This window comes from Orussus abietinus, unplaced genomic scaffold (assembly GCF_000612105.2).
Source record: "Orussus abietinus isolate OABI.00-Male unplaced genomic scaffold, Oabi_2.0 scaffold211, whole genome shotgun sequence".
Classification (NCBI taxonomy): domain Eukaryota; kingdom Metazoa; phylum Arthropoda; class Insecta; order Hymenoptera; family Orussidae; genus Orussus; species Orussus abietinus.
Window position 1 is genome coordinate 44,482 of NW_019394366.1, and position 25,759 is coordinate 70,240.

The 25,759-nt window shown below is 48.4% G+C and overlaps 2 protein-coding genes across 10 annotated transcripts in view; both read left to right on the plus strand.

The window, feature by feature from the left end:
- Positions 1–16,399, plus strand: part of LOC105702949 (titin) — a 32,728-nt gene extending 16,329 nt beyond the window's left edge. The window contains exons 20-33 of the mRNA XM_012430931.2: positions 435–612; positions 3,454–3,800; positions 4,377–4,578; positions 5,751–5,948; positions 6,654–6,857; positions 7,581–7,747; positions 7,909–10,551; positions 11,931–12,186; positions 12,477–13,244; positions 13,434–13,622; positions 13,804–14,298; positions 15,216–15,322; positions 15,402–15,582; positions 15,662–16,399. Coding sequence (XP_012286354.1) covers positions 435–612; positions 3,454–3,800; positions 4,377–4,578; positions 5,751–5,948; positions 6,654–6,857; positions 7,581–7,747; positions 7,909–10,551; positions 11,931–12,186; positions 12,477–13,244; positions 13,434–13,622; positions 13,804–14,298; positions 15,216–15,322; positions 15,402–15,582; positions 15,662–15,768 — 6,042 coding nt within the window. The 3' untranslated portion in view covers positions 15,769–16,399. The remainder of the gene's footprint in view (positions 1–434; positions 613–3,453; positions 3,801–4,376; positions 4,579–5,750; positions 5,949–6,653; positions 6,858–7,580; positions 7,748–7,908; positions 10,552–11,930; positions 12,187–12,476; positions 13,245–13,433; positions 13,623–13,803; positions 14,299–15,215; positions 15,323–15,401; positions 15,583–15,661) is intronic.
- A 1,999-nt stretch (positions 16,400–18,398) lies between these two features.
- Positions 18,399–25,759, plus strand: part of LOC105702948 (titin) — a 101,256-nt gene continuing 93,895 nt past the window's right edge. For 6 of the 9 annotated variants that reach the window (XM_012430921.2, XM_012430925.2, XM_012430924.2 and 3 more), the window contains exons 1-3: positions 18,400–18,978; positions 23,002–23,044; positions 24,612–24,886. In XM_012430921.2, the coding sequence (XP_012286344.1) occupies positions 18,837–18,978; positions 23,002–23,044; positions 24,612–24,886 (460 nt within the window). In that variant the 5' untranslated portion in view covers positions 18,400–18,836. Of the gene's footprint in view, positions 18,979–23,001; positions 23,045–24,611; positions 24,887–25,759 lie in introns of all 9 variants that reach the window. The other 3 variants (XM_012430927.2, XM_012430928.2, XM_012430929.2) reach the window with 3 other exon arrangements.

Here is a 25,759-nt window from a genome sequence, read left to right on the forward strand (position 1 = left end):
CATCGAAATTGGGCCAGCCAAATCTTGCAGAGACGTTTCTGACGAACAACAAAATGTCACATTCGCTGGAGCAACGAATATTATAATTGTCTTTGGTAAATTGTTTACCAGCGACAACAAATTATATATAGCAACGACCATTGTTATTTGGTGGTTGCTATATATTTATTTTCTAATTTAGCTAGCATTTGTTCTATCGGTAACTCTCACGTGGGTAGACGTTTGATGCAATTGCAAACACTTTAAATATTTTTCCGGTTAGTGGAATTATTCCTACAAGAGCCAAACATTGTTAAAAATGCTGCCTTTTGCCAAGAGGGCGAATGTCTTTTTTTTTCGGCGCAGGACATCGGACGAATAGTTACGTTTCATCGATAATTTATTGATTTCCAATCGATGAGGCACATGGGAAATTGCATCGCTTTTTTCCGCAGATCAAGTGGCTGCTGAACGACCGTCCTGTCGAAGAGGTCGAGGTCGAGGTGACCGCAAACGGAGGTCGACATGTCTTGTCACTAAAATCCGCCGAAACGGGACACTCTGGTCAGATATCCTGCCTGGCAGAAAATCCTGCAGGAAACGCGACGTGTCGCGCTGATCTCCTAGTCGAACGTAAGTGATTTTTATTTATCGATTTTTATTAACAATAAAATCTGAGAAAAATTGTGGAAGTCGAGGGAGAGATGTCGCGCTGTCATCCGGCGTTTAGGGGGATACGGAATGCCTAAGATTAACCCTTGCCCTCGAATTTCGAAACGCAGCGTCCTACAATGATGCTCGTTTTTTTTTAATAGATTTTTATTAACAAAAAAATCTGAGAAAAATTGTACAAATCGAGGAAGGGGTGTTGCTCGGGTATCCGGTGTTTAGGGAGATATGGAATGTCTAAGATTAACCCTTGCCCTCGAATTTCGAAACGCAGCGTGCTACAATGATGCTCGTTTTTTTTTTAATAGATTTTTATTAACAATAAAATCTGAGAAAAATTGTACAAATCGAGGAAGGGGTGTTGCTCGGGTATCCGGTGTTTAGGGAGATATGGAATGCCTAAGATTAACCCTTGCCCTCGAATTTCGAAACGCAGCGACCTACAATGATGCACGGTCGCTCTGGGGGTGACATCGCGGCCAGAAATTGGGCCGATCGTCCATCGCGGTGTACGTGCTTAGTCGTGGTGTAAGGTGGGCCAAAATAACGTAGAGAAACCCCAGAAACTGTGTCGCCGGTTATTAATAATAACCAGTGGCGAGAGAGCGCCGATCAACGCGCAGGGATCGATTCCCGATCGATCGACGCGCCCTCTGCGATGAACGTCCCATCCCCATCGAGTTAAGGCTTTTGCGAAACCCCCAAATCCAACTAAGAAATAAGACACTTAATTTCACAACTATTCCACCAAAAGATCAAAACATCATCACACAACTCCTAAGCACCTAAGAAACCTCCCGACACTTTGGAAACTTTGAATCCCAAATAGAACGTTTGAATTAGCCTAATTCTATTTTGAGAATAGAATAATTGGAAGTGTTAGGACATTCCTTAGAAGTGTACGAGTTGTGTACTGAAATGTCTGTCAATTTCGTAGAAGGGAATTTTGAAAAAGTCGCTCATTCTAATGAATTGGTTTTCAGGGTTTCGCACCACCTTAAGGCGACGTGAAAGTGGTTGCCTTTATGAAACTTTTTATCGAACTGGGTTAACCGAAACGTTTAAAACTATGCAACGTGAATGCAGAGGCTACAAGGAAGGTTCTGACACCCGTGAAATTTCATTATTTACAAAAAGATTTATAGAACATCTATATAAATAAATTAAGAAAAAAATGAAATTTCATGGGTGTCAGGACCTTCCTTATAGCCTCCATATTCACTTTCTGAAGTCTGAAACGATTCGGTACATCCAGTTCGGAGAAAAGTTTTATGAAGGAGAACTCTGACAACACTTTGACATCCCCTTAATTCCCCCTGGTATCAATTATTTTTAGCTTATTGGTACCATCGGCTACCTTGAAGAGGAGCCATTAAGAGGTTCAGGAAAAATTCGTCCAGGTCGACATCACCTTAATTCCCCTGGTATCAATTATTTTTAGCTTATCGGTACCATCGGCTACCTTGAAGAGGAGCCATTAAGAGGTCCAGGAAAAATTCGTCCGGGTCGCTCCAGGTCCTCCGGGATCTATAATTGGACCAAATGGAGCAATCGGACCTCGAATCCGATATTACCTCGGCGGGCGTTCTCCATTTCCTCCCTCTCTCGTAAACCCGGTTTATTACCCCCGAATTTCGCCAAGGTCGCGAGTTCGCGGGGGGTCCGGAACTCCCGTCGGGAATTTCGACGGAAGTCGGTCTCGATCCTCCCTCTCTCGGTCTCGCTCCTTCTCATTGAGCGCGCCTCTCTCCCTCTCTCGCGATTCGGGCCGACATGTAGGTGGCCTGTAGGTAGGAATAGGTCGCGGTAGGTTGGTAGGGTGCGACTTCGACCAACACTCCCAGAAACGCGTTATTTTTGTCGGCACGAATACCCGGCGCCGTCGGCGAGTTCGTCGCGAGACGCGTCGCGAGTCCGTCGCGGGTCCGTCGCGAGTTCGTCGCGGTTTTTGTCGCGAGTCGAGACCGGGCTCGAAGGGTGGTCGAGGAGACGTCGAATCGCCGATTTTTCTCCGTTTTGACGGACTAGGGGTCGCTTATCAAATCAAATCGGAGGATTTGCAGGGAATCTCGCCGAGGCGACGCCGAAGGAGAACCTGCGACGCGAGACTCTTCTTCGGGGTACGTACACCTTCCGGGGAAAGAGATCGATCGCGGATCGAGACCAATTCGGAGAAATGTAGACGGAAAGGGGAGGAGGGGCTGAGAGAAGAAGAAAGAGAGGGAGAGAGCCAACTGCTAATTTTATCGACATCTCCATCCGGTCGAACCTTTAATGGCACAGCTAAAATGGCGACGTCTTGCTCTCGCTCGTGATCTCTCCCTGGACCGACACCATTTTGGAGCACGCGCCCCGCCCCGGTTTTTATTTTTTTCCGGCCCGATACAGAACTCCTCCGTCGTTTTGTTAGATACGAAAGTTGTGGGGGAAGGTCCGAGGATGCTGCATGAATTTTTTTAGATGAGGAAGTCGAGCTTGCTGGGGCGGAAAAGGGGGTTCAGGGAGGAACAAGGTGAGCGCGCGGAAAGCGCGAACGCGCGAGTCCGTGGGATGAACGGGGAAAGCGAAAGCGGGTCGAGTTTCACGGTCCGGATTCACCTACCACTCTCGATCCTCGATTTATCTGGATCTCCGAATTTATTTGTACGATATATTTTGGAGCGGAGCCAACGCAACGAGCGGGGCTGCGTTTTCCGCCCGCCGACGTCCGCGCGACGCCCTGACCCACAGGCGGATCTGCTTGGCGCTTTGGTCGAGTTTCGACGATGATTCGGTGGCGACCATGATCGATTTCTCGAATTTCAGGCTCGAAGTCGCCGAGGGAATTGCTGGGACCAGGTGAGCCGACGAAGGGTGTGGTGGAAGTCTTCAGCGACGGCGACGAGATGCAGGCTTCCAGTTCGAGCGAGAAGCACTTCTCGTCCGAGACGACGCCCGGCGATGGCGGCTCTCGGACGGTCCTGACCAAGATGTCCTCGACCCTCACGCAATCCTCGACCACGCATACCTCCTTGAAGAAGGAATACGTCTCCTCGACGAGCTCCTCCACCCTGGCTGGACCCGATCATCGACCAACCAGCGTCTGCGTCAAGGCCATCTCCGAGAGCACCGAACGCTCCGTCGCGGAGAATGGCGCTCCGCCTGTCCTCGAGGTGAGGTCTACTCTTCAGGTTGTGTTAGGTCATTCCAAATGTCCTGTAGTAGATATCCTGGCAATCTATCTAAAGGTCCTCACTTCGAACTACAATTTTAAGCTTGGTTTTGAGTGCTTAAGGGGGTGTTAAAGTGGTATCTGAGAGTTCAATCGACCTCGAGGTGAGATCTACTCTTCAGGTTGTGTTAGGTCATTCCAAAAGTCCTGTCGTAGATATCCTGGCAACCTGTTTAAAGGTCCTTACTTCGAACTACAATTTTGAACTCGGTTTTGAGTGCTTAGGGGGTGCTAAGGGGATGTTAAAGTGGTATTTGAGAGTTCAGTCGTCTTTGAGGTGAGATCTCTCCAGTTTGTGTCAGGCCATTAAGTTTATTTAGAAATTCAGAGTTCGTATTAAATGAAACTAATCGGGAAACGTCTTAAAAATATGATTTCATTGTTTCACGTGCGCTCATGATTTCTGTATGATAGAAACTTTCGACTAGGGTTATTAAAGCGGCAGAATTTTTTTATTACCCCAATCTCTTGAAAAGAGCGACGGGGGAATTTCACCGGATGTTGGGTAAATTTGCAGGCTCATAAAATCGAGGAATTCGAGAAAATTGTGCAAGATCAGCCAGGTTTGGCCACCCAGGAGAAGACCGTCGTCGAGTCGAGGATCATCCCCCAGGTTCAGAAGTCCGTCCGGAAGTCCACCGCCCCGAGGTTCGTCTCTCCCCTGACGGGGATGATCGTGGATCAAGGCACCGACGTCATCCTCGAAGGGATAGTCGACGGTAAATTTCCTCTCTTCCTATATAAAGATTAATTAAAAACATGTACTATTAGGACAGAAGGTATGTTTGAATGGGTTTGTTTTTACGCACTACCGAAAAAGGTGAAACAGCGTCAGAATATTTGTGCACTGGGAGACTTCAATGCCTTCCCTTTTTACCCTGGCGGCATCATATTTGCGAGGAAGGCATTCATTTCTGTCATTGTACTAGAAGGCCAGAGTCATTGACGTGACCACATTTTGAAATTGATAGATCTGCACTGGGTCAGAAATTACTGTATAACGATCAGGCTCACTTTGAAAGGAAAAATAGAAACGTGCAACATAATTATGAATGACATCGCAAAACGATTTGAAAATGAAATACTTAGAGGACGAGGAAAGGAAAATTTGGAGACGTCGAAAAAATCCGAGGAAGCGATTTACAAAGTTGCTTGGCAGCTTTATTTACCTATAAACGAACATTTAAACCGCAGTTACCATTGAGTGAAATTATCATACACCGAGTAAAGAAGTGTCATTTTAAAAGGATGAACAAAAACGTGCGACATAATCGAGAAGAAAATCATAAATGATTTGAAAATGAAATACTTAGAGGACGAGGGAAGGAAAATTTGGAGATGTCGAGAAAATCCGAGGAAGCGATTTACAAAGTTGCTTGGCAGCTTTAGTTACCTATAAACGAACATTTAAACCGCAGTTACCATTGAGTGAAATTATCGTACAACGGGTGAAAAAGTGTCATTTTAAAAGGATTAATAAAAACGTACGACATAATCGAGAAGAAAATCATAAAACGATTTGAAAATAAAATACTTTTAGGACGAGGGAAGGAAAATTTGGAGATGTCGAGAAAATCCGAGGAAGCGATTTACAAAATTGCTTGGCAGCTGGGTATACCGGTACACGAACATTTAAACCGCGGTCCCCGACTTTTCTGTCTTGGCAAGCGGTCCCGGGGACACCCTCGGCCATTCCCCCGACCCGGGCCTAATGTAGGACTCGAGGTCGATTCATACACGCATAGACACACTAGACCAGTTTACCATTAGGCAAACGTTGGCTCGGGCTACGAAACGGGGGCACCGTTTGAAAACGCAATTTCCTCGGAAATTCTCGTCCTCTTCGGTATCACCTCAATTGCGCAGACTTATGTTCGATGTTTCTCCTCAGGTTACCCGCTGCCCACGATTTCCTGGTCGAAGAATGGACAGGAGTTGGTCGAGAAAGTTGGCGTCAATGTCAGCTACTCTCACAACCACGTCAGGGTGGAGTTAAAGAATGTCAACGTAAAAGATGCCGGCCGATATACCTGCACTGCGACGAACGAAGTTGGCACAGCCAACAGTACAGCAGATCTGGTTGTAAAAAGTGAGGAAAATAATTATTTCAATTCTTTCGGAATTCTCATTCGAGTGGAATTGGAATATTTTACATTGCCGCAGGAGCCAGTTACTAAAAAGAATACCGTAAATGACTATCGATTGCAAACTTGCTATTTGTATTGTTAATTTTTTCTTTCCGTGGATGTATATCATATCGCTGTTAGAGACTGATACCCATTTCACACCTATTTTTATTTCAATGTACTTTTCCAAGTGAAACACCGCGTCATGGTACCAGTACAAGTACGCATGTTAAGGAAGGGGAGCATATCGATAAGTGAAGCACTTTCTTTTTACATTTAATTACTATTCACATTTATCATGTCGTTTTGAATACTCAGGTGGGAACATAAGCTGGCGCGTCCCATTACCGACATTTATATTTATCTTTAAATATTTTACAGTCTGCGCTGAGAATTATACGAGCCGAAGAGTTCTATATGTCATTTCGGTAAAGTAATGATAAAAAGATCGATGTAAAACTGGCAAAATCCCGTGAATTCATTATTCTAACGACTGTATAGGACCAGCGTCGCCATCTGTGACGTTTAGCTGCAACTAAAAGTTTCCTCCAAAAACACGCGTTAGCCGCAGGACAAGGACTCTTGCAATCATCGGTGGAAATTGTAGTTTCCATATTTTCATATCTGAATCTGTAATATTCCATTTCTACGGTATTTTATCTTTTTAGAGACGATCTTCCCACCGGTCTTCGGTCGGCGACTTCAGGCCCAGGTCGTCAAAAGTGGTGACAGGGTGATCATGGAAGTCGAGATCACGGGCACCCCCGAACCTACCGTCTCCTGGTACAAGGACGACCTGCCCCTGAAGGAGCAACCTCCTCGAATCAGGATCAAGCAACAAGGGAACTGCTATTTATTAATAATCGATAAAGGTGAGGACATCCCCGAAGGAGGTTGAACGATCCACCTTTAAATCGTCACCTTAAGGTGATATGAAAGTGTGACATATACCTACCAAAAAGTCAACATATTTCTTAAGCTTTTTTCCAAACTGGTTGTACCGAATTATCTGAAACTTTAACACGTGATTATGGAGGCTCTAAGGAAGAGCGCGCTGCTGAAATGTCATTATTCGAAAATAATTTTCCATTTATCTCGGACAAGAACGGAAAAGAGATATTTTTTATAAAAAAATGAAATTTCCCGGCATCGCGTTGTTCCTCCACAATCACATATTAAAGTTTCAGATAATTCGGTGTACCCAGTTTGGCGAAAAGTTTTATAAACATTTTAACTTTTTGGTAAATATTATCGCACTTTCATATCACCTTAAGGTGACGTGAAAATGGCGTCTCGTTTATGAAACTTTTCTCCTAATTGAGTATACAAAATCTTTTGAAATCTTACTTCATGGATAAGAAGACCCTAATAAAAGTTCTGACACCTGTAAAATTTCATCGTTTTTAAATTTGTGTATAAACATTGTTTAAATTTTGTGCAGAAAATTAGATTTCATGGGTATCGAGACCTTCCTTAGGTCTTTTACATTAACGTGCTAGAATCTTAAACGATTCCGCAGGATCGTCGGAGAAAGGTTTCGTGAACGATTGTCCCCAGAGATGCCAATTTCATATCACCTTAATTAATCTCTTCAGCTTCTAACGAGGATCGGGGCAAGTACATGGTGAGAGCTACCAACGCAGGGGGTGAGGCCCAGAGCATCGCAGATTTCGCAGTCTTCGAGCCAACTCCGGACACGATGGTGGAGGTCCACAAGACCGTCATCTACGAGAACGCTACGAGGGAGAAGGAAAATGCCCTGGTGAGTAGTTAGAATAAATAGTAATAATTACCGATTAATAAGACATAAGACGAGTGAAAAATGGAGAAACGCGGAGAAGATTCTCCAATTTGAGGGAAGGTCGTGGTGGGATATTTATGGGAGGGTGGAGAACCTTTAAAGGACCTTCTCGCGTATCCTAGAACGAAGGGAAGAAGTTCGTGGCACCACCGACGATCCCCATATCCGACCGCACGCAGACCACGACGATTCGAACGAGCACGGTGCCGACGACGCCCCTGAAGAGCGTCTCCGAGACCCTGAAGAAAGACGCCGTGGAGACGAAGCTGCTCTCGGAAACGATTTCCTCGACGGTGGAGTCGCACCGAAGCGAGATCAAGTCCGAAGAGAAGTTCCACGTGAAACTGGAGCACAAGACCCCGGACATCCTGGAACCTGACGAGAGGGCGACTCGTCTCTTGGAGGTCGAGAAGGAGAACGAGAACGTGGAGACCTCGCGAATCGCGAGAAAGGACGCCCTGAGCTTCTTCGAGTCCAAGGTGAAGGAAGCCACCGAACTCCCTGTACTGCCCAGGGTGGAAACGACGAGTCTAGAGTCGACCCTGAAGACGATCTCGAAAGCCAGCGCCCCCACGTATGAGGTCAAGATCGACAAGCTGACGAAGAGCTACGAGTCCTCTGGAAAGATCGCAGAGCCGGAGAGACAGGAGCCAGCTCCGGTGTTCGACTTCCGGTCCAGCAAGAAGTCCGTCGGGGACCTTTTCAAGAAGTTCGAGCAAGGGTCGACCTCGGGGCGCGGGATCGACAACAACCTCATCGAGATCCCTACGTACGAGGGGTACAAGCTACCGAGTTTCGCCTCGAGCTCGAAGAAGACCGTCGTGGAGGAGACTTCGAATACCTCGAAGCTGCGCTCCGAGACCCAGGAGTCGGTGCTCGAAGGGTTCGACCTGGTCCCGGAGCCTCCCCCTGAGATCGGGTATATGCCGAAGATCGAGCCGGACAAAAAAAAACGGCCTGACATCACCATCAAGGCGAAGCAGCTGCAGGAGTCCCACAGGAATCTGTCCCCAGTTGACGCCCCGGTGGGTGGCGTGAAGATATTCCCATCACCGATCCCGAAGCCAGCGCCGAAGACCCCAACGATTCCGACCCCGACCCCGACCCCCACGTCATTCTCGATACCGCCGCCCTTCGAGCTGAGGAAGGAAGAAAAAGAGGTCTTGGAAGAGCGATTCGTGAGGAGAGAGGTCCCGGAGATCCCGAAGACCTCCACTCCCCTGGGACCATCCCTTTTCGAGAGGACCCATCAACAGTCGCATCAACATCAACAGGAAAGCGTTCACAGGGATACCTCTCCTTCAGGGGTGGGACCTGCCACCAGCCTCTTCTCCCAGACCTACGAGTCCTCTTACGCCTCCGACCTGGAGACCAGGTCGCACGTCTCGACGGACCTCTCGGAGTACAGGTGTCACTCGGCAGCATCTTCGAGTCACCTGGAGCGCCCGACCTCGCCGAAACCCTCCGCCGATGGCCTCGCCATGGAGAAGTCTTGGGCGAAGAAGTGCTCCGAGGCCAGCCGGAAGTCCTGGCCGCCGGCTCACCAGGAGGTGAAGACGTCCTCCAGGGAGGTCGTGAAGGAGGTGAACGTGCTGCCCAAGGGCAAGGTGACGAGCCAGGTGGAGACTTCGGGAGTCCACGAAGAGAGGTCCTGGAGCTCCAAGGCAGAGTCCAAGGAGACGGTGATAGAGAGGAGCGAGGAGAAGAAACCGGCCCCCAGGCCCATCATCTACAACGCCGAGACCATCAAGGTCGACCACACGGTGAACGCCATCGAGGAGAAGTCCATCATCGAGAAGTACACGACCGAGTGCGACGTCAGGACGACGGAGACCACCGAAAAGACCCTAACGACGGAGGAGATGGCGACCTCGGGGTTGACCGGGTCCTCGACGACCCTGGAGAAGCTGAAGGCGCCCTCCCTCGTGGCCGCCGCCGTTGCGGCTGCCGAAGAGGCGACCTCGAAGCCCCCTCCTTCCTCGGTACCGCTTCCGGAGCTCATCCTGGAACCCGGACCACCCCCGGAAATAGGCTTCGCCCCAGCCCCCGTATCCAGGGAAAAGAAGCTGGAGACAGTGGAGAAGACCTTGGAGATGTCCCTCGAGCACCAGCCGGCGAAGATACCCCCAGGAGCCATCAGGACCATCCCTCCACCACCACCTGCCATCCCCCCGAAGGACGTTCGCCCGATTCCTCCACCTCTGCCCGCGACCTCATCCAAGCACGTCTTCTCGGCGACGAGGTCAGCAGTCCTGGAAAGCGACTACGAGTCCGACCTCGAAGGCCTCTCGAAATCAAAATGGCGAGCCTATGGCAGCGATAACGACGAGCCAAGATACCGAAGAGTCCAACCTCCAGCTCCGATCTCGAAACTCGCGAGGCCGAGGTCGACGGAACCAGAACCTCTTCCACCTTCTAGTTTCGAGGCTCCGGGTAAACCTCAGTTCCGACCCGCTGCTCCGAAGCCGACCTCTCCACCGGCTCCTGTGTCCTTGCCGACCACGCCTGTGGCGACCTCTTGTAAGGTCGATGCCAGGAAACAGACCAAGAGCTTCCAGCAGGAGAGCGGATACATGGCCGACACCGATGAACCTCTTAGACAGAGACCCGCCCTCGCGGTCCATAGGAGCTTCGCCAAGTACGAGGGAACCTCCTCGTCCTCGTCGAGGTCGGAGACGAGGACCTTCTCCGAGAGCACCGAACGGTACCAGGGCTCTTCAGGGTTCTCGACCTCTACGCTGCCGAGCAAGTTCGAGCCTCCCAAGGTTCGCGCATCCTGTGTGTGCATCCAGCATCCGCCTGATCTTGTTTCTTTTTTTTTTTTTTTCTTATATATCTGAATTGCATTCTTCTCCGATGCTTTCGTGTGTGTCCTAGGTGTGTCATTAGACCATAAATATCTAGACCTCGCATATCAGTGGAAGGGGTAAACTCGAATACCACTGGACCACGTGTCTCGACGACTCACCCACACAGTTCTCTTTGACGACGAGCCATTTCGACATATGGGCGAAATTCGTTTGACCGTGCAAGCAATATTGGACCAAATGTCGGGCGCCTTTAGGCGCTCTTAGTAGCCAAAGGGTTAAAGCCATTGTACTTATTGAAAATCTGAGAGTGGAAGGTCAAATGCGAGGTCTAGATATACATATGATCTAAGGGTGTGTCTCGTAGGGTAGTTGATGTTTTATCAGGTTGTCTGCAGAGTTATCGCGCTTGTTGCTATTTCAGATAAACACTTTGATTTCAAACAATGTCAGTCTTCATGTCCAAGTTGTGTCAGTTTAAAGCGCAACTTTGCTCTATATTTTGCTGCTATAATTTCGTTTTATATATCAATTTCTTTTTTATTTACACTGTTTAAGTAAAGGGTAGATAAGGGGAAAATTCGGTCGATTTTCTTCTACAAGTTCGACATGAGTCCTAAAGCAGCCGAAGCGTTTTACAATATCAACGATGCATTTGACCAGGAACCGGTAACAAATGCGTCGTTGCTTTCAAAATTGAAAAAAATAAAAAAAAAGGTGGTTTCAATATTTTCGTGGCGGAGACGAAAGCCTCGAATATTATGAGCTCTAAATGTGTCGCGGTCATTAACGCCGAGAAAAAAAGGAAAAATTGACATCCGAAACAACATTATTATTAGTAAAGTGTAGCGAAGTCTCCACTTTTAACAAGGAACATATAAAAAAATTAGTTTAGTTTGGAACAAACATCGTCAAATCCTCAGACGATGTGAAAAGGAAAATCCGAGGGGCCATGTTCATGAAACTTTTCTCCAAACAATGCTTCCCAAATCGTTTCAAACTTTCCAACATAAATGTAGAAGTTAAAAGGAAGGTTTTGACCCCCAAGAAATCTCACTATTTTAAAAAATATTCTTAAAATGTCTATAAATATATTTGGAAAAATTTCACGTTTCATGGTTAGCAGGACCTTTTTTATAGTCTCCACCTTCCCGTTGTAGTGCTCGAAACGATTTGGTACACCTAAGTCGAAGGGATGTTTCATGAATGAGATCTTTTAGATGCCACTTTAACATCACCTTAACTTGTAAAAATCGCAATAATATTCCGAAGAACCGAACGGTTGACTCGACGACGATAACGGGGTCTAAGAAGTCTAACGTCAGGATCGTCCACAGGAAACGACGTACACAGGGGGCCACTCTCCGTACAGGCTGCAGTCGCAGCCGTTCTCGTACAAGCCGGAGGCGCCGAAGCCGACCCCGAAGAAGACGGTGCTGCCGCCGAGTCCGTCAAAGTTCGTGAAGGGGGAGTTCCGCGAGAGCGACTACGAGAGCGACTACGAGGGGAGGATTCCGCCCCTCTGGAAGCCCCGGGGCTCGGACACGGAAGAGTACTCTTTCAAGCCGGTGAAGCCGACCTTCGTGGGCTCGGGTAGGTACTCCGGGTACACGGGGTACAGCTCCCTGTACCTGACGAGCCGCAGGAACCGCTTCGACCTCTGACCGCAGTCCGGGCGCTCTTCTCCCTCTTCGAGATCCCACCCGTAGCTTTGAAGGGACCCTCCGCTTTCGCTCGAGGTCACCACCGGGGTCCTCGGGGTGGCCCTCTCCGTCGGCCGCTTCTCTCTCGCTCTCCGCTACCTCTCTTCTCGGCGTCTCTTCCAGTGCTTAGCTCCCAGGTACCACCGGGTGCCACCACGACTGAGAGTGTTTTCCACACAGGGAAGCCGCGCCCCGGGTCGACGGAACCGGGGCCGGACCCGGTTCCCCCGACGCTCTTCGAGGAGCCGCCGAAGACTTCCGGTCCGTCGCGGCCGGGCTTCCGGCCCATCGAGGCGGCGCGGCCGGTCGAGGACCGGAAGAGGGAGACCTCGCGCCAGGATCGCCTTCGCCAGGACCAGGAAAGACATCGCCAGGCCAAGTCGGTCCTGCTACCCGGGTCTCCGCCAGAAATCGCGTACGCGCCTCCGCATCGCCAGACCTCGACCGGGCCCCAGCCTCGACCCGGACTGCCCTTCCACAACGCCATCGGCACCGAGACCAGGAACACCGTTAGGATGGACGAGTCTACGGAGAACACCAGGAGGATCGTTACCGTGGAGAGGACCAGCCGGGTCATCAAGTTCGGGGAGAACAGGGCGAGCCAGGAGACGGGGACCTTCCCCAGGTCGAGGACGGAACAGGTGCCCACCCCGTCGAGGTTCCAGCAGGGTCGCTTCGGGGAGTCCGAGAGTGACGTTGAGAGCTCCAGGGTAGGCACAAGGTGGACCCCTGCCGATAGCGATGTCGAGGACCTGGAGTATCGACGAGTGAGGGCTCCGGTCGCGACCTCGAAGAGCAAAGTGGAGGCGAAGGTCGAGAGCAAACTGGAGGATCGGCTGGACCATCAGCTGGAGCGCTCCGGCCTTGCCGAGGAGGAGTTCCTCCTGAAACCTGGCTCGCCCCCAGAGTATGGGTTCGTGTCGAGGAGCGACATCGACAGGGCGAACTGTAAGATCGATTTCTCGTGGCTCCTCTTTTCTCGCCTCGCTTCTCTGGAGCTCGCCTCCTCTGGATTCGCTAGTTTTCGCTCTCTCTCTTTCTCTCTTTCTTTCCCTTCTTCGGGATTCTTTACCTCGAAGGAGATCCTTCTTCATTCGGCGCGACCTCGTCGCGTAACCTGAGAATCCGACTTCCCAGACGTGGCTGCTGAGCACATGAGCGACATGACCAGCAGCTTCCGCTCCAAGACGGAGAAGTTCGCCAACGACATCCGGTCGGATCTGAAGCAGAAGCCGATCTTGAAGCAGACCTTCGCGGACGGCGCCGCCACCGACGCCGAAGACGACCCCAGGACCTACAGGGAGGAGACCAGACAGGCTCAATATGGTAACCTCGAGGACGATCCTTTTTCCTAGATTAAGTCCATATAAAAGTGTCATGCATACATACCGAAAAGTCTTTAAAAGGGTTTAGCCATATCAATTGTTTAGGCAATGATCACGTCTTTTAAACGATGGTCACATTCAAACATTTCCTTTGTGTTTCTAAACGGATGCGGATTTTCCAGGCACGAAGCACATCGACCCCGACACCGGGCTGATCTACTTCAAGTACGACTTCGGCTACGAATTCGGCATCGTGTTGCCCGGAGAGGGGAAGAAAATCGGTGGTACCAGTGGCATCAGTGGTATCGGTGGTACCACCCATCAGAGGAGAGCCAGCGACATCGACGTGCCGATAGTGCACGAGTTCAGCACCAACAGCGACAAGAGGAACGGGTTCGCCAAGGACTCTTCAAGGCCCACGTCCTTGCATAGCCATTTCAAGCCTACAAAGTTCACGCCCGGCGCGAAGACAGTCAAGTGGGAGCCCACCTCGGAAAGTGAGTTTTCCGAGGCCGAGGACTCGAGGAACAGGAAGAACCTGGGACCCCCCAGCGTGGTGATCCCTTCGGGGAGGTGGGACCAGACCACCCCGAGTCCTCTTTCTTTGAGCCCCAGCTTGCCCAGCCTCTCTCCCAGACACAGCTCGATCGGACCTCCCAGCAACATTGAGTCTTCAGGTACGAGTACCAAGACTCCACATTTAATGATATGTTATCAAGGAGGGAAAATGGATCTTTTTCCGCCCAGCGTAATCTTGCAATATCAGCTGTAAGCGCACGAACTGAAAGCGGGTCTTTTGGGCCGTAAAAAATCTTTGCTTCTATGGTACACATCATATTTTGTGCAACAAAAGCAAAAGCATGGGTTGACAAGTCTTTTTGCGCGTGCGCGAAGTACAAATATGGCCATTTCGTCTTAGGGCATTTCGATGCTCTTTTCTGTCCTGGTTCCACTCTTCGCGGTTTATTTACGTATACTGTCGTAGAAAAGACAATCTTAGGTATTGAAGATAATCGCAGAAAGACGTGTAAATCATGCTGGTGTTACATAAAATATTATTTTGTCCAGTAAGGAGGTAAAGTAGTTTTTTTTCATGACCAGCGTGATGCAGCGATACAAATCGTAGGCTCGTAAGCGCACGAACTGAAAGCGGGTCTTTTGGGCCGTAAAAAACCTTTGCTTCTATGGTATACATGATATTTTATACAACAAAAGCAAAAGCATAGGAAGGCCAACTTTAGGTACCAAAAAAGTCAGATGGCCGAAAGGGCGAGAAAACCATAAACATTTTTGAAACGAAACTTCTTATGTCACGGTAGTTTAAGTGTACATGTTATAAAATAAGTTCGCATAGAAACGTAAGGCATTTATTTCTCCTCGACAGGTAATAACCGTTTACATTAATCTTTGCGCGTTAGCATCGCGACAATTTGCGTAATAATGTTCGTTAGTGTCAGGGTATTCCACTCTCAGTTAATTATTGACGTTTATAGTGAAATGATTTCCACATCCATCTAGCGTGGTGACCACGCACTCTATATTTTCATTATTTATATTTCCCATTTTGAATCGTCTAAAGCTCGAGTCTCTTCAGGGTCTCCCTGGCCCACCAACGGCAGGGCGACGACGCCGACAGGGAACCGGGAGGTGATTCAGCCCTACCTGGACGTCCAGCCGAAGAAGGCCCCCATTTTCATCGCGGTGAGTGATCTCCTCTGTGAAGAGAATTTTCCTAATAAATATGTCGAAGAGAAAAAGTGAAAGAACGATACTTCTTCAGCCCCTGAGGGACATCGCCGTGGTGAACGGGCAGACCGCGAGATTCGAGTGCATCGTGCAGGCAGAGCCGCAGCCCAACATCCTGTGGTCCAAGGACGGCAGGATAATCGAGAACTCGATCGACAACGAGATCCACTACAGGAACGGAGTGTGTCGCCTGACCATTCCTCGAGCCCATCCCGGTAGGTCGAAGGGTGAATAAAAGAAACCCATGATAAATGGAAATCACGGAAATGAAATATCGACCCTTCTCTCCGACAGAGGATGCAGGTGCATACAGCTGCACCGCGACCAACAGCCTCGGTTCCACCGGGACCTCGGCGACCCTCCTGGTTCCAGGTAACAGAAGGTCGATTTACAAAGCTTAGGGAGTGGACCTCCTTGGCAGTCCTGTGCTTTGGGAGCCGAAAAGGTGGCGGGTCTTTCCTCGTGATCGCGCCCCTCGAGGTGTAGCTCGATGCACTTCCGGTGCGCCGTCGATGCACCACCAGTAGCGAGGCCTATACGAGAGCTTTCTCGGAACGAAATGCATTTCTCCCGCGGTCCTGGGAATCGCGCTTTCGCAAGGTACCATTTTCCTCGGCCCCTCCCCGCGGAAGCTCCCCAGAATTTCGGCGTCCCTTTCTTCCCTTCCCTCGCTTGGTTTAATCGACCCATCGGTCCCTCTTCAGCTTCTCGCCATTTCGGGGTGGTGGACGCGGCTATTTCCTTTCTCTGTTTTATTTTTTTTTTCCCCCTTTAATTCGACGCTCTCGAAGAGGACGCCCTCGGTGGAGGGAGTCGAGATCCCGAAGAAGAGGTCGAAGAGCAAGGATTTCCGGTTTTGGATTTTCGGATTTCCGAGCTTGCGGTGTCGGGGCTCGATTAATGCTCGGTGCGGTTTGTTTGACCTGTCAGTTGCAGTTGCCGTCGATGGAGAGACGTATAACCCTGCTGTGTTACCACTGTTATCACCGCCATTGCTATCGTGTAAATAAATCTATCTGCTTCCTTCGCATAGAGGTTTGGGCTCCCTGGTGTACCTCGGTCTCCCCTCTCTCCTTTAGACTAGGAACTCTAGTTCTCGCCGATTTTTGGACATGGTGTCGGGAAGTCTTTATCTAATTGCAATAAATCAGATGATTTGAATAAATTAAACCCACCCGTCTCCTTCTTTTTCTCCTGGCACTTGGAACGCACCGTAGTACTCTCTACTATACATAGTAGTAATCTCTAATGCCTCCAGTAATACTAAATTGAAACCTGAAGAGGAGATATCTAAACCCCGAGTTTCTGATTTCGGTGCGCGAAGGACCGTTTTCAGGACTACCCTCGCAAGTGCGAGCCGTGTGGAGGGATCGCCATTTGGAGGAGCAATCGTTCGAGCTTGATTTTAGCTTAGAAGCCGAGAGTCAAAGCGTTCTCCAAGATGGCGACGCCGAAGAAGAGACCGAATCCCTCTTCTCGAGGAAGGTCATCAGGAAGGGTAAGTGCGTGTCTGGTCAAGTTAAATCCCTTTCATCTCTCTCGATATAAGATCAGCGCCTCCTCAAAGGTTCCCGGAAACGTTTTCCAAAATGGCGACGTTTCTGTGCACCACTAAGAAACAGCGACAAAGGGTAATCCCGGATCCAGCTAAACCAAATCCTTCTCGTCTCTCCCGACAAGAGATCACGTCCTTTTCAGAAATCCCCCAGGAACGTTCTCCAAAATGGCGGCGTTTCCGTGAACCACGAAAAAGCAGCGACAAAGGGTGATCCCGGATCCAACTAAACCAAATTCCCCTCGTCTCTCCCGACAAGAGATCACGTTCTTCTCCGAAGTCCCTCAGAAACGTTCTCCAAAATGGCGGCGTTTCCAGGGGTCGCCGAGAAGAAGGGTCTCCTCTCGTATATGCTTGCCAGGAACAGCGAGTTGGTCGGAGCGAAACGCTCCTCGTCTTGGGTTTCCTCTCGGAGAGTGCCTCTCTCTCTCTTTCCCTCCTTCTCCACCTTTTTCTCGGGCCCTCGCCCTCTTTCTCGCTCGCTCGCCCCTCCCTGGTGGCCGCGCTCGTGACTCACGGTCCATGGAAAGGCTGTAACGAAATATCCAGTGGAAGCGTATTACCGCGAGCCTTTTCGCCGAGTCCGAGTCCGCGTTCGAGAGCGAGTCCGAGAGTCCGGGTCGCCGATGCCGAAGAGCGAAGGCCGCGGTGTTCGCGGGGGGTGGCCGCGGTCGTATGTATAACCGCGTTGATTCACGCCGACGACCTCGGCCCCGAGTCTATCCACCCGCTGGACCCAAGCCTAAGATGTGGGTTATGTTTAGGAGGTGTCGTGTCACTTGGAAATAGAACGGTCGCTATGCCACCTTGAAGATCGCCCCCGCGGTATCCGGTCAATTATCGATCATCGACCGATCATCGACCGATTATCGAACGATCATCGAACGATCATCGACCCCCGCCGATCGGGGAACGACCTGGAGATCGTTCTCCGAGAGCCTTCGATTTTACTCCGACACTTCCAGATCAGTTTCACGAACCACCCCTTCGGTTAGTCAGCGACCCCCCTCTCGCCAACGAGAGCATGTTGACAGCCACGTAATGCTTACGTTCCCGCTGCACGCTAAATCCAGCAGCTATAAATAGCGCCCCGAGAGAATTCGAGTGTCGATCGACCTATTCTTGAGGATCCTTGAGGGATTTATGCACGAGGAAAAATGGAGACCGAACTTAAATGCGGATTAAACAATCATGGCTCGAGAATTCGGCTGGTCTAGGGTGCTGGCTGATGAGCCGGGGTAAGAGTTTCTGCGGGAAGGGTTGATGGGAAAATTCTGAAAAAATTTGGGGAGGGCGTTGGAAGGGGAGGGGATTTTTGAGAATTTTTTCCGAATTTTTCAGCGGTCGGATTCGAAAATCGTCCAGGATCTCCGCGCACTTGGATATTTTCGTCCGGCCGCCTCCGCGTCTCGGGCGTCGCGACGCCCCACTCCTCGGCTGGCCGCCTCCGCCGCCTCCGTCGCGGGCGTCGAGGCGCGACCGGCAGCGCCGGCTCACTCGCGATTTTCACATTCGACCGGCGTCTTGGTTTAAAGAGCCTCGGGGAGACGGACGATGACTTGACTTCTGCCGCGAGAACGAAGCCGCGAGGCCCGCGAGCCGCAGTTGCCCGAGCACACGACGACGCCATTCCCCCGTGGAGTGGACCCTGAAAGGAAAGAGGGAACGAGCGAAGAAAGCCCGGAGTGGCCCGACCCTGAAGAAGGAAGAACCCCTCGAGCTGGTCCCGCCTTTCGAATCGATCGAACGGTTTTCGAGCCCTAGCGAATCGCTCCGCTGCGAGAGAAGAGGTCGAAGAAGACGTTGTCGAAGAGTTTGCCCCGAAGAAGGTGTTAAAGGACAAGGAGGTCCCAAGTTAGGGGAGGGACCGACCGGTCCTCCTCGACATCGGAGTCTTCGAGATCGGCAGGCACCATGAAGCGCCAGCAGAATTCGCAGGTGCAGCAGACCCAGCAGTCGCAGCAGACCAGCTCGCAGGTGCAGCAGCAGCAGCAGTACGTGCAACAGCGGACGGAGCGACAAGTAACGCGACAGCAGGTCACCAGTCAGCAGAGAGGTCAGTCGGTTCTCCACCGCGGAGGAGGGAGGACCTCCCCGAGGACGCGGCCCTATTCGGGATCCCTCCACCCCTCCCGGAAATGCGTTTTCGATCGAGCTTTCCGAGATTCTCGGAGACAGAGCCTGTGAAAAAAACCCGCAGAGAGGCCGAAATAGTTGCGGCTGCCGCGCTATTTTCGGGACGCAGCCCTCGGCACGTCGGCTATAAATAAATCCGAGGTTTCGGGGTTCCCGAGGCGTAGGCCTTTCGGAATTCCTGGCCGATCTCGATTCGAGGAGATCGCTGGATCGCGATTTTAAGATCTAGAACCCCTCCCGTTTCGCCGAAATAGCCCCTCGACCCGATTCCACGACTTCTCCGCGCTTCCGCCATTTTCCCACGGCGGCCCACGCTCCTCCCTGGTCGCCGCGGTAATTGGGAAACGTCCAACGGGATCACCAGCCCTGAAAAAAAATTGCGAGGGGAGGTTTGGCCTGGAAACCACGGCGGAAAAGAATATTTTCCTGGAGACTTCAACGCGCGGACAGGCGCGCGCCTGCACAGGCGAGATCGGTCACTTTTCCGCGCGACTCGCGTCGCCTTTGCTCGCGGATCGCCCATAGTTCCAGTTTTCATTCCACAAATCGAGGAATATTCCCCGGCTTGGACGATCTAAAAATTCGGTCCTTCTAGCTCTCTTCCATGATTAAGTCGCCATCCTCTTCGGCATTTGCCAACTGCGTCCGCGGGCATTCGTCAACGACCGCTCGACGTGCCAAAAATCGGCCCGTTGACGTTTGCGGGATTCCTTTAACGTCACCTATCTCCTCCCGCTCTCCATTTTCTCGCTTTTCCCGAGATTTAGGACTTCCGGCGTCGAGATCTTCCCCAATCGTAAACTGTCGTCTTATATCAGCGTCGGGAGAAGCGAAACGTCAAACATCCAAGTGTCATATTTTTCTCCCTCCCACGTGTATTCGTTCTCTATGTCTCTCTCTCTCTCTCTTCCTCTTTCTTTCTTTTATTCTTAGTTGCCGCGATATTTTGGAATTCTCGTCTGAATGTCGGGTACCACTTTTTTCCTTTGAAAATGCTCCCGGTCCCGCGTCGCGGAGGGCGACGTCGCGCGTCGCTAAGTGTCGTCGGCGCGCGTCTTCCGGTCGTCGCAGCTGATTACCGGAACTACCTGTCGGATCTAGAGGGCCGGCGTCGATTCTCGGCCCCCGTGGCTTCGTAAGCCCGTTATTTTGGTCAGTGACTGGATTTGCGTAACTCGCCGTCGAGTCGGGAGCGATCCTCGGCGCAGGGCCGGGCGTCGCGACGCGCGACGCTGGGCGCCGCGTAAAGATAGCTGCTCCTAAAATGGCTGCCGGTAACGCGATCCCGCGCCGCTTCGAAATAGCTCCGACACCCCACCGTCGACGACGCCCCGACGGCTCTCTTCCAATGCCGACTTGTCATCGGGAAAATATGCCGCACTTCGGGAGATGACCACCAAAATGGCGGTTCCGGTTCGCCGCCGGTTCCGATTTTTCAGCTTTTCCGTGAATTAAGGCGATATGAAAGACTGACATGCACATACCGAAAAGGCAAAATATTTACAAAACATTTCTCCAAACTGGGTGGACCTAATTATCTTGTACTTTAACACGTGATTATGGAGGCTCTAAGGAAGAACGCGCTGCCAATGAAACTTCATTTTTCGAAAAAAAATTCTTTTTTGGCTCTTATCCGACATAAGTACAACATTTTTGTCGGAAATGGAATTTCATGAGCGGCGCGTTATTCCTTAGGGTCTCCATAATCACGTGTAGAGTTTGAAATTAATCGTTGCACCTTGTTTGGAGAAATGTTTCATCTATATTTTTACGTTTTCTTTATATTTATAGAATGACCCTTTCATATCATCTTATGTCATAAGGATTAACTTTGCATGAAGTGTAGCGATAAGGCGATGTCAAAGAGATCTTGTTTATGAAACTTTTCTCCAAACCGAGTGTACTGAATCGATTCAAACTTTACAATTTAAATAACGAGGCTATGAGGAGGACTCTGAAACTCACGAGATTTCAATCTTTTGGAAATTTGGTTATAGGAATTTTTTTAATGTGTTAGAAGAAATGAAATTTCACGGGTGTCGGAACCTTCCATAGAGGCTTTATGTTCATGTTGTAAAATTTGAAATGATCTTTCATCAAATTTGAAATAAAATTTGAAATTCAGTCGACCCAGTTCGGAGAAAAGTTTCATAAACGATTGACTCTTTAGGTGCCACTTTCACACCCCCTTAATAGACAATAGAGGCGTAGATGATTAATTGTCTTAAGAAAAGAGGTGATTCATAAAAAGGGCGCTTCGTCAATGTCCAAAAATTTCGGGATGATTCTGTTTCAAAATCTGAGAATGTATAATGAGGATCCACGGTTAAAATTAACTTAGGATTAACGTTCAGATAATTTTATTGAAAAGTCAGTGGGGGGGTCGGAGGATAAGATTGAAAAAAATCAGGCTAATCGGAGTTTAAAATGCTTTGACAACTACCAAATCGGTTGATTAACTCAAATCATGCGTTAATAAATTTATTATCCACGATTACTTAATTTTCAATTACCGAAGCTCGCATTGCACCGACAAAAATCAGGCTAATCGGAGTTTAAAATGCTTTGACAACTACCAAATCGGTTGATTAACTCAAATCACGCGTTAATAAATTTATTAGCCCCGATTACTTAATTTCAAATTACCCTCGCCCGCGTTGCACCGACGAAAATCAGGCTAATCGGAGATTAAAATGCTTTGACAATCGCCAAATCGGTTGATTAACTCAAATCAGGCGTTAAATACTCTTAAGTGACAAAAATGGCCGGAAATTTATATACATATCTGCATACCTCCTAAATGAAGGTTTACATAGTAAACGTAAAACGAAAAAAGTACAACTTAGAAAATGTATTATATAATATAAATAAAATATAAATACATATACAATATAAATACGCCTAACATTGTAAACCCACCGTATTGGTGCATTTTTACCTGAATTAGATGTAACATTACATTATAATTTTCTCAAACTTAACATAGACACTGAGTATAACAATACAGCGGCAATGAAATTTCACTGCAATTTATTATGGCATAGAAATAACCAAAGACTGAGAATGTGAATTAACATGGGCATTGTTATCAGAGCTTGATAATGGATTTTAATTCGAATGGGATGCATCTTGAGAGATACAACCCTAATCACAGGGTTAGGATTACCCCATAATTAATAACCGGTCGATTCCATCGAAAAGTCTGAAAAGTGCAACCATGATCTCAGGCTCAACCGAGCCGCCCGACCCGGGATTAATTTCCTACAATTTTTTATAAACCATTGGCGAACCCGACACGACCTCCGCCTCGAGGCCGAGAGGAGGATTCTCGCCATGGGGCCAAATTCCCGGAGTTATGCCAAGAATAACATTTCATAAAGCAGTTAGAACACCCGGGAAGTGCGGTAAGTACTTGCGATTCGCGCATATGTGACACGCGCTATGTGTGTGCGAGTCGGTTCATTGATGCAGACTCCTGACGCGTGGACGGATTTAGACTGCCCTAGGCGAAGACATACGAGATGTTGTCGTGTCTTCCCAAAATGATAAAAAAAATAAAAAAAAATAAAAAAAAATAAAAACCCGGTGATAAAGATGTCGGAAAAGCTTGGCCGGCTCGCGCGTCGAATCGGCGCGACACATTCGGCCGCTAAGCGCTCGGTATTGCGAAATCGCCGACCGCAAAAACGCAAATCTCAGCAGGCGAATCGCTCGTGCGACTCTTTCCTAACTCGTTCCACTTAATTTGCCTTCTTGCTTCGTCGAGCGCGACCGAGGAGGGCGCGAATGCCCGGCGAAGAGAGGAAGAGGGCCTCTAATCGCTGCTTCCGTTTCTGGCTTATCTTCGTCTCGAGGGCCGGAAAAGGAGACGGAAAATCGCTCCCGATCTCTGCGAGCGACTCTCGACTGCTATTGTACTAATTTCCGAAATCTCTCATTCCAGTGCAAGGGGAAATAGTCATGCAGACCTCGCCGAGCGTGCCAGCGTAAGTAGGAAAATTAGAAAAATTTACTGGCATTTTCTTTTTTCGCCGTTTTTAAAATACTTATTCATTGGGTCGTTCCATATGTTCATGGATAATTCATTTTGTACGGTGAATTTTCATTGGGGATAATTAAATGCTTAAGTATAACCGTTGGGAAGAAGTGACCTATTGTTTCGGAGAGTACATTGTTAATTAGTGGATGTAAAATTGGTTTCGTTGCAAGAAAATTTATTTTTTTATTTTTTCTCAAATTTCTGTTTTGTGAGATAGCTCGATAAGAGGGTGGAATACTTGTTGAAGTGAAACTTCTTATGTCACGGTAGTGTAAGTTTGCATGTTAAAGAACGTATCGAAAAGAGAAACACTTAATTATTTTGCAGTTAATTGCTATGTACACTCATATTTGTATGTTAGTATTCACACAATTTGCGTAAACGGTTCCGTCACGGCTAATTATTAACATTCATCTTTGTGTATTAGTACTGAGAGAATTTGCGTAAACGTTCTCGTAACCGTTGCCGCGTTATTCTTTCCCTCAATTATCGACATTTAAAGTGAAATCAAAATGAAAGAATCGGTGCGTGACCGCCACGCACGTTGGAGACGAAATATCCAAGTTAAAGGGAATTATTATGAATTATTCTTAATTACTCTTTCCGGTAATGCCGTTACGCATTCGGTACTAGTTACGTTCGGGATAATAATACCAACATACATAGACGAATATAAATAGCAATTAACTGTAAAATTAACGGAGAAAATGCTACACTAACTCTAGCCTAAACAATTGCTGAAATTGTTTCAATACTGACACGAAGATAATAATACTTAGTAATTAACTGTAAAAAACAAATATGACTTAAAAATTACAGATAAATATCTATAACAATTACAAATACGTATTTGGAAGGTTATGGATAAATATCCATTACTCTTAACCTATTAAATCTGTAGATTTCTTCTTCAACGTTTACAAATATTTTTAATCTTTTGTGAAAAAAATAATATGAACCTAACAAGGTATTTTCCATTGCACCTACAATTTTGTAATACTTTAGATGTACCAGTTTCATCATATCAATATTAACAGGCATTTTCAGCTACAATTACAGCTCACTTACAGAAATGTTTCCGCTAACTGTACACATAAGAACGTAAAATTAACTGGATTAATCCATTAATTGTGCTGTTTTTAACCGTATCGTGAACAACAATTGCCAACAGATAGGATTCTGTAACTTCAAGGCTCTTATTTTTCTCCGTGTAACATGCGAACCTATACATACAGTCGCGAGATTATGAAGATTCACTTCAAAAAGAAATTTTTGAACCTGTAGAAATTTTTCTTTTTAACTCATGAAATGACCTAATATGTGTACGAGTTCACTTATTAATTTATTAGTATTCTTTTCTAATTAATTATTAATTAAAGCTTCACCTTGGAAATAAATGTCGAAACCTGTAGAAATTTCTTTCTGAACTCATGAAATGACCTAATATGCGTACTAGTTCACTTATTAATTTATTAGTGTTAATTTCCAATTAATTATGAATTAATATCCGGCAGATTCACCGGCAGACCCGGAGACCCTTCGCCTCCGGTCTTCGAGCAGATCTTCAAGAACGCGCGCTTCGCCCAGGGCGGAGACGCGATCTTCGAGGGTCGCGTCCGCGGAAATCCGCGGCCCTTCGTCTCCTGGACCCACAAGGGAGCCCCCCTCAGGGACTCCCAGAAGATCCAGATGTCTTACGACGAGAAGACCGGAGTCGTCTCGCTGAGGATCAACCACATCGGTCCCGGGGACGAGGGAGAGTACACGTGCAACGCGAAGAACCAGTACGGTGAGCACACTTCCGCCGTCTCGGCTCGGCGAGCTCGAGCGGACGCCCTTCTGCTCGTTAGGCCTTAATTTCCCTCGATTTTCATTTCCACGTATTTTATTTACACCTTTTGCCGCCGAAATGAGAGCCGGGACGGAAATATTCCCCGGAAATGCCATGCGGAACAAGATTCACGATCGCAATGATAAACGTTTTATTAATTGCTTCGGCAAGGGTGACTGGCTTGAAAAATGCGCCAGGGAAATTCTTTGCGGAAATGTTTTCTTAATGCATAGATAAGATAAACATCATTACTTCTGGAAGTTCTGGCCGTTTAAAGAGACACGGTAGCGTCTCGGACAAGTTCATAGCTCTCGATGGGCGCTATGTCTCTTTACTCTAAATATCGCTCTGACGGGTATTGAATCTCCTTCGGATGGCTTGTGCTCCCATTAGAGGACTTTAGAAACCGCCCTTCTGCTCGTTAGGCCTTAATTTCCCTCGATTTTCATTTGTACGTATTTTATTTAAACCTTTTGCTGCCGAAATGAGAGCCGGGACGGAAGTATTCCCCGGAAATGCCATGCGGAACAAGATTCACGATCGCAATGATAAACGTTTTATTAATTGCTTCAGTAAGGGTAACTGGCTTGAAAAATGCGCCAGGGAAATTCTTTGCGGAAATGTTTGTTTAATGCATAGATAAGATAAACATAATTACTTCTGCAAGCTATGGTCGTTTAAAGAGACACGGTAGCGTCTCGGACAAGTTCATAGCCCTCAATAGGCACTGCGTCTCTTTACTCTGAACATCGCTCTAACGTTTATTGAATTTCCTTCGGATGGCCATTGCTCCCATTAGAAGACTTGACAAACCTTTTAGTCTACGTGAAT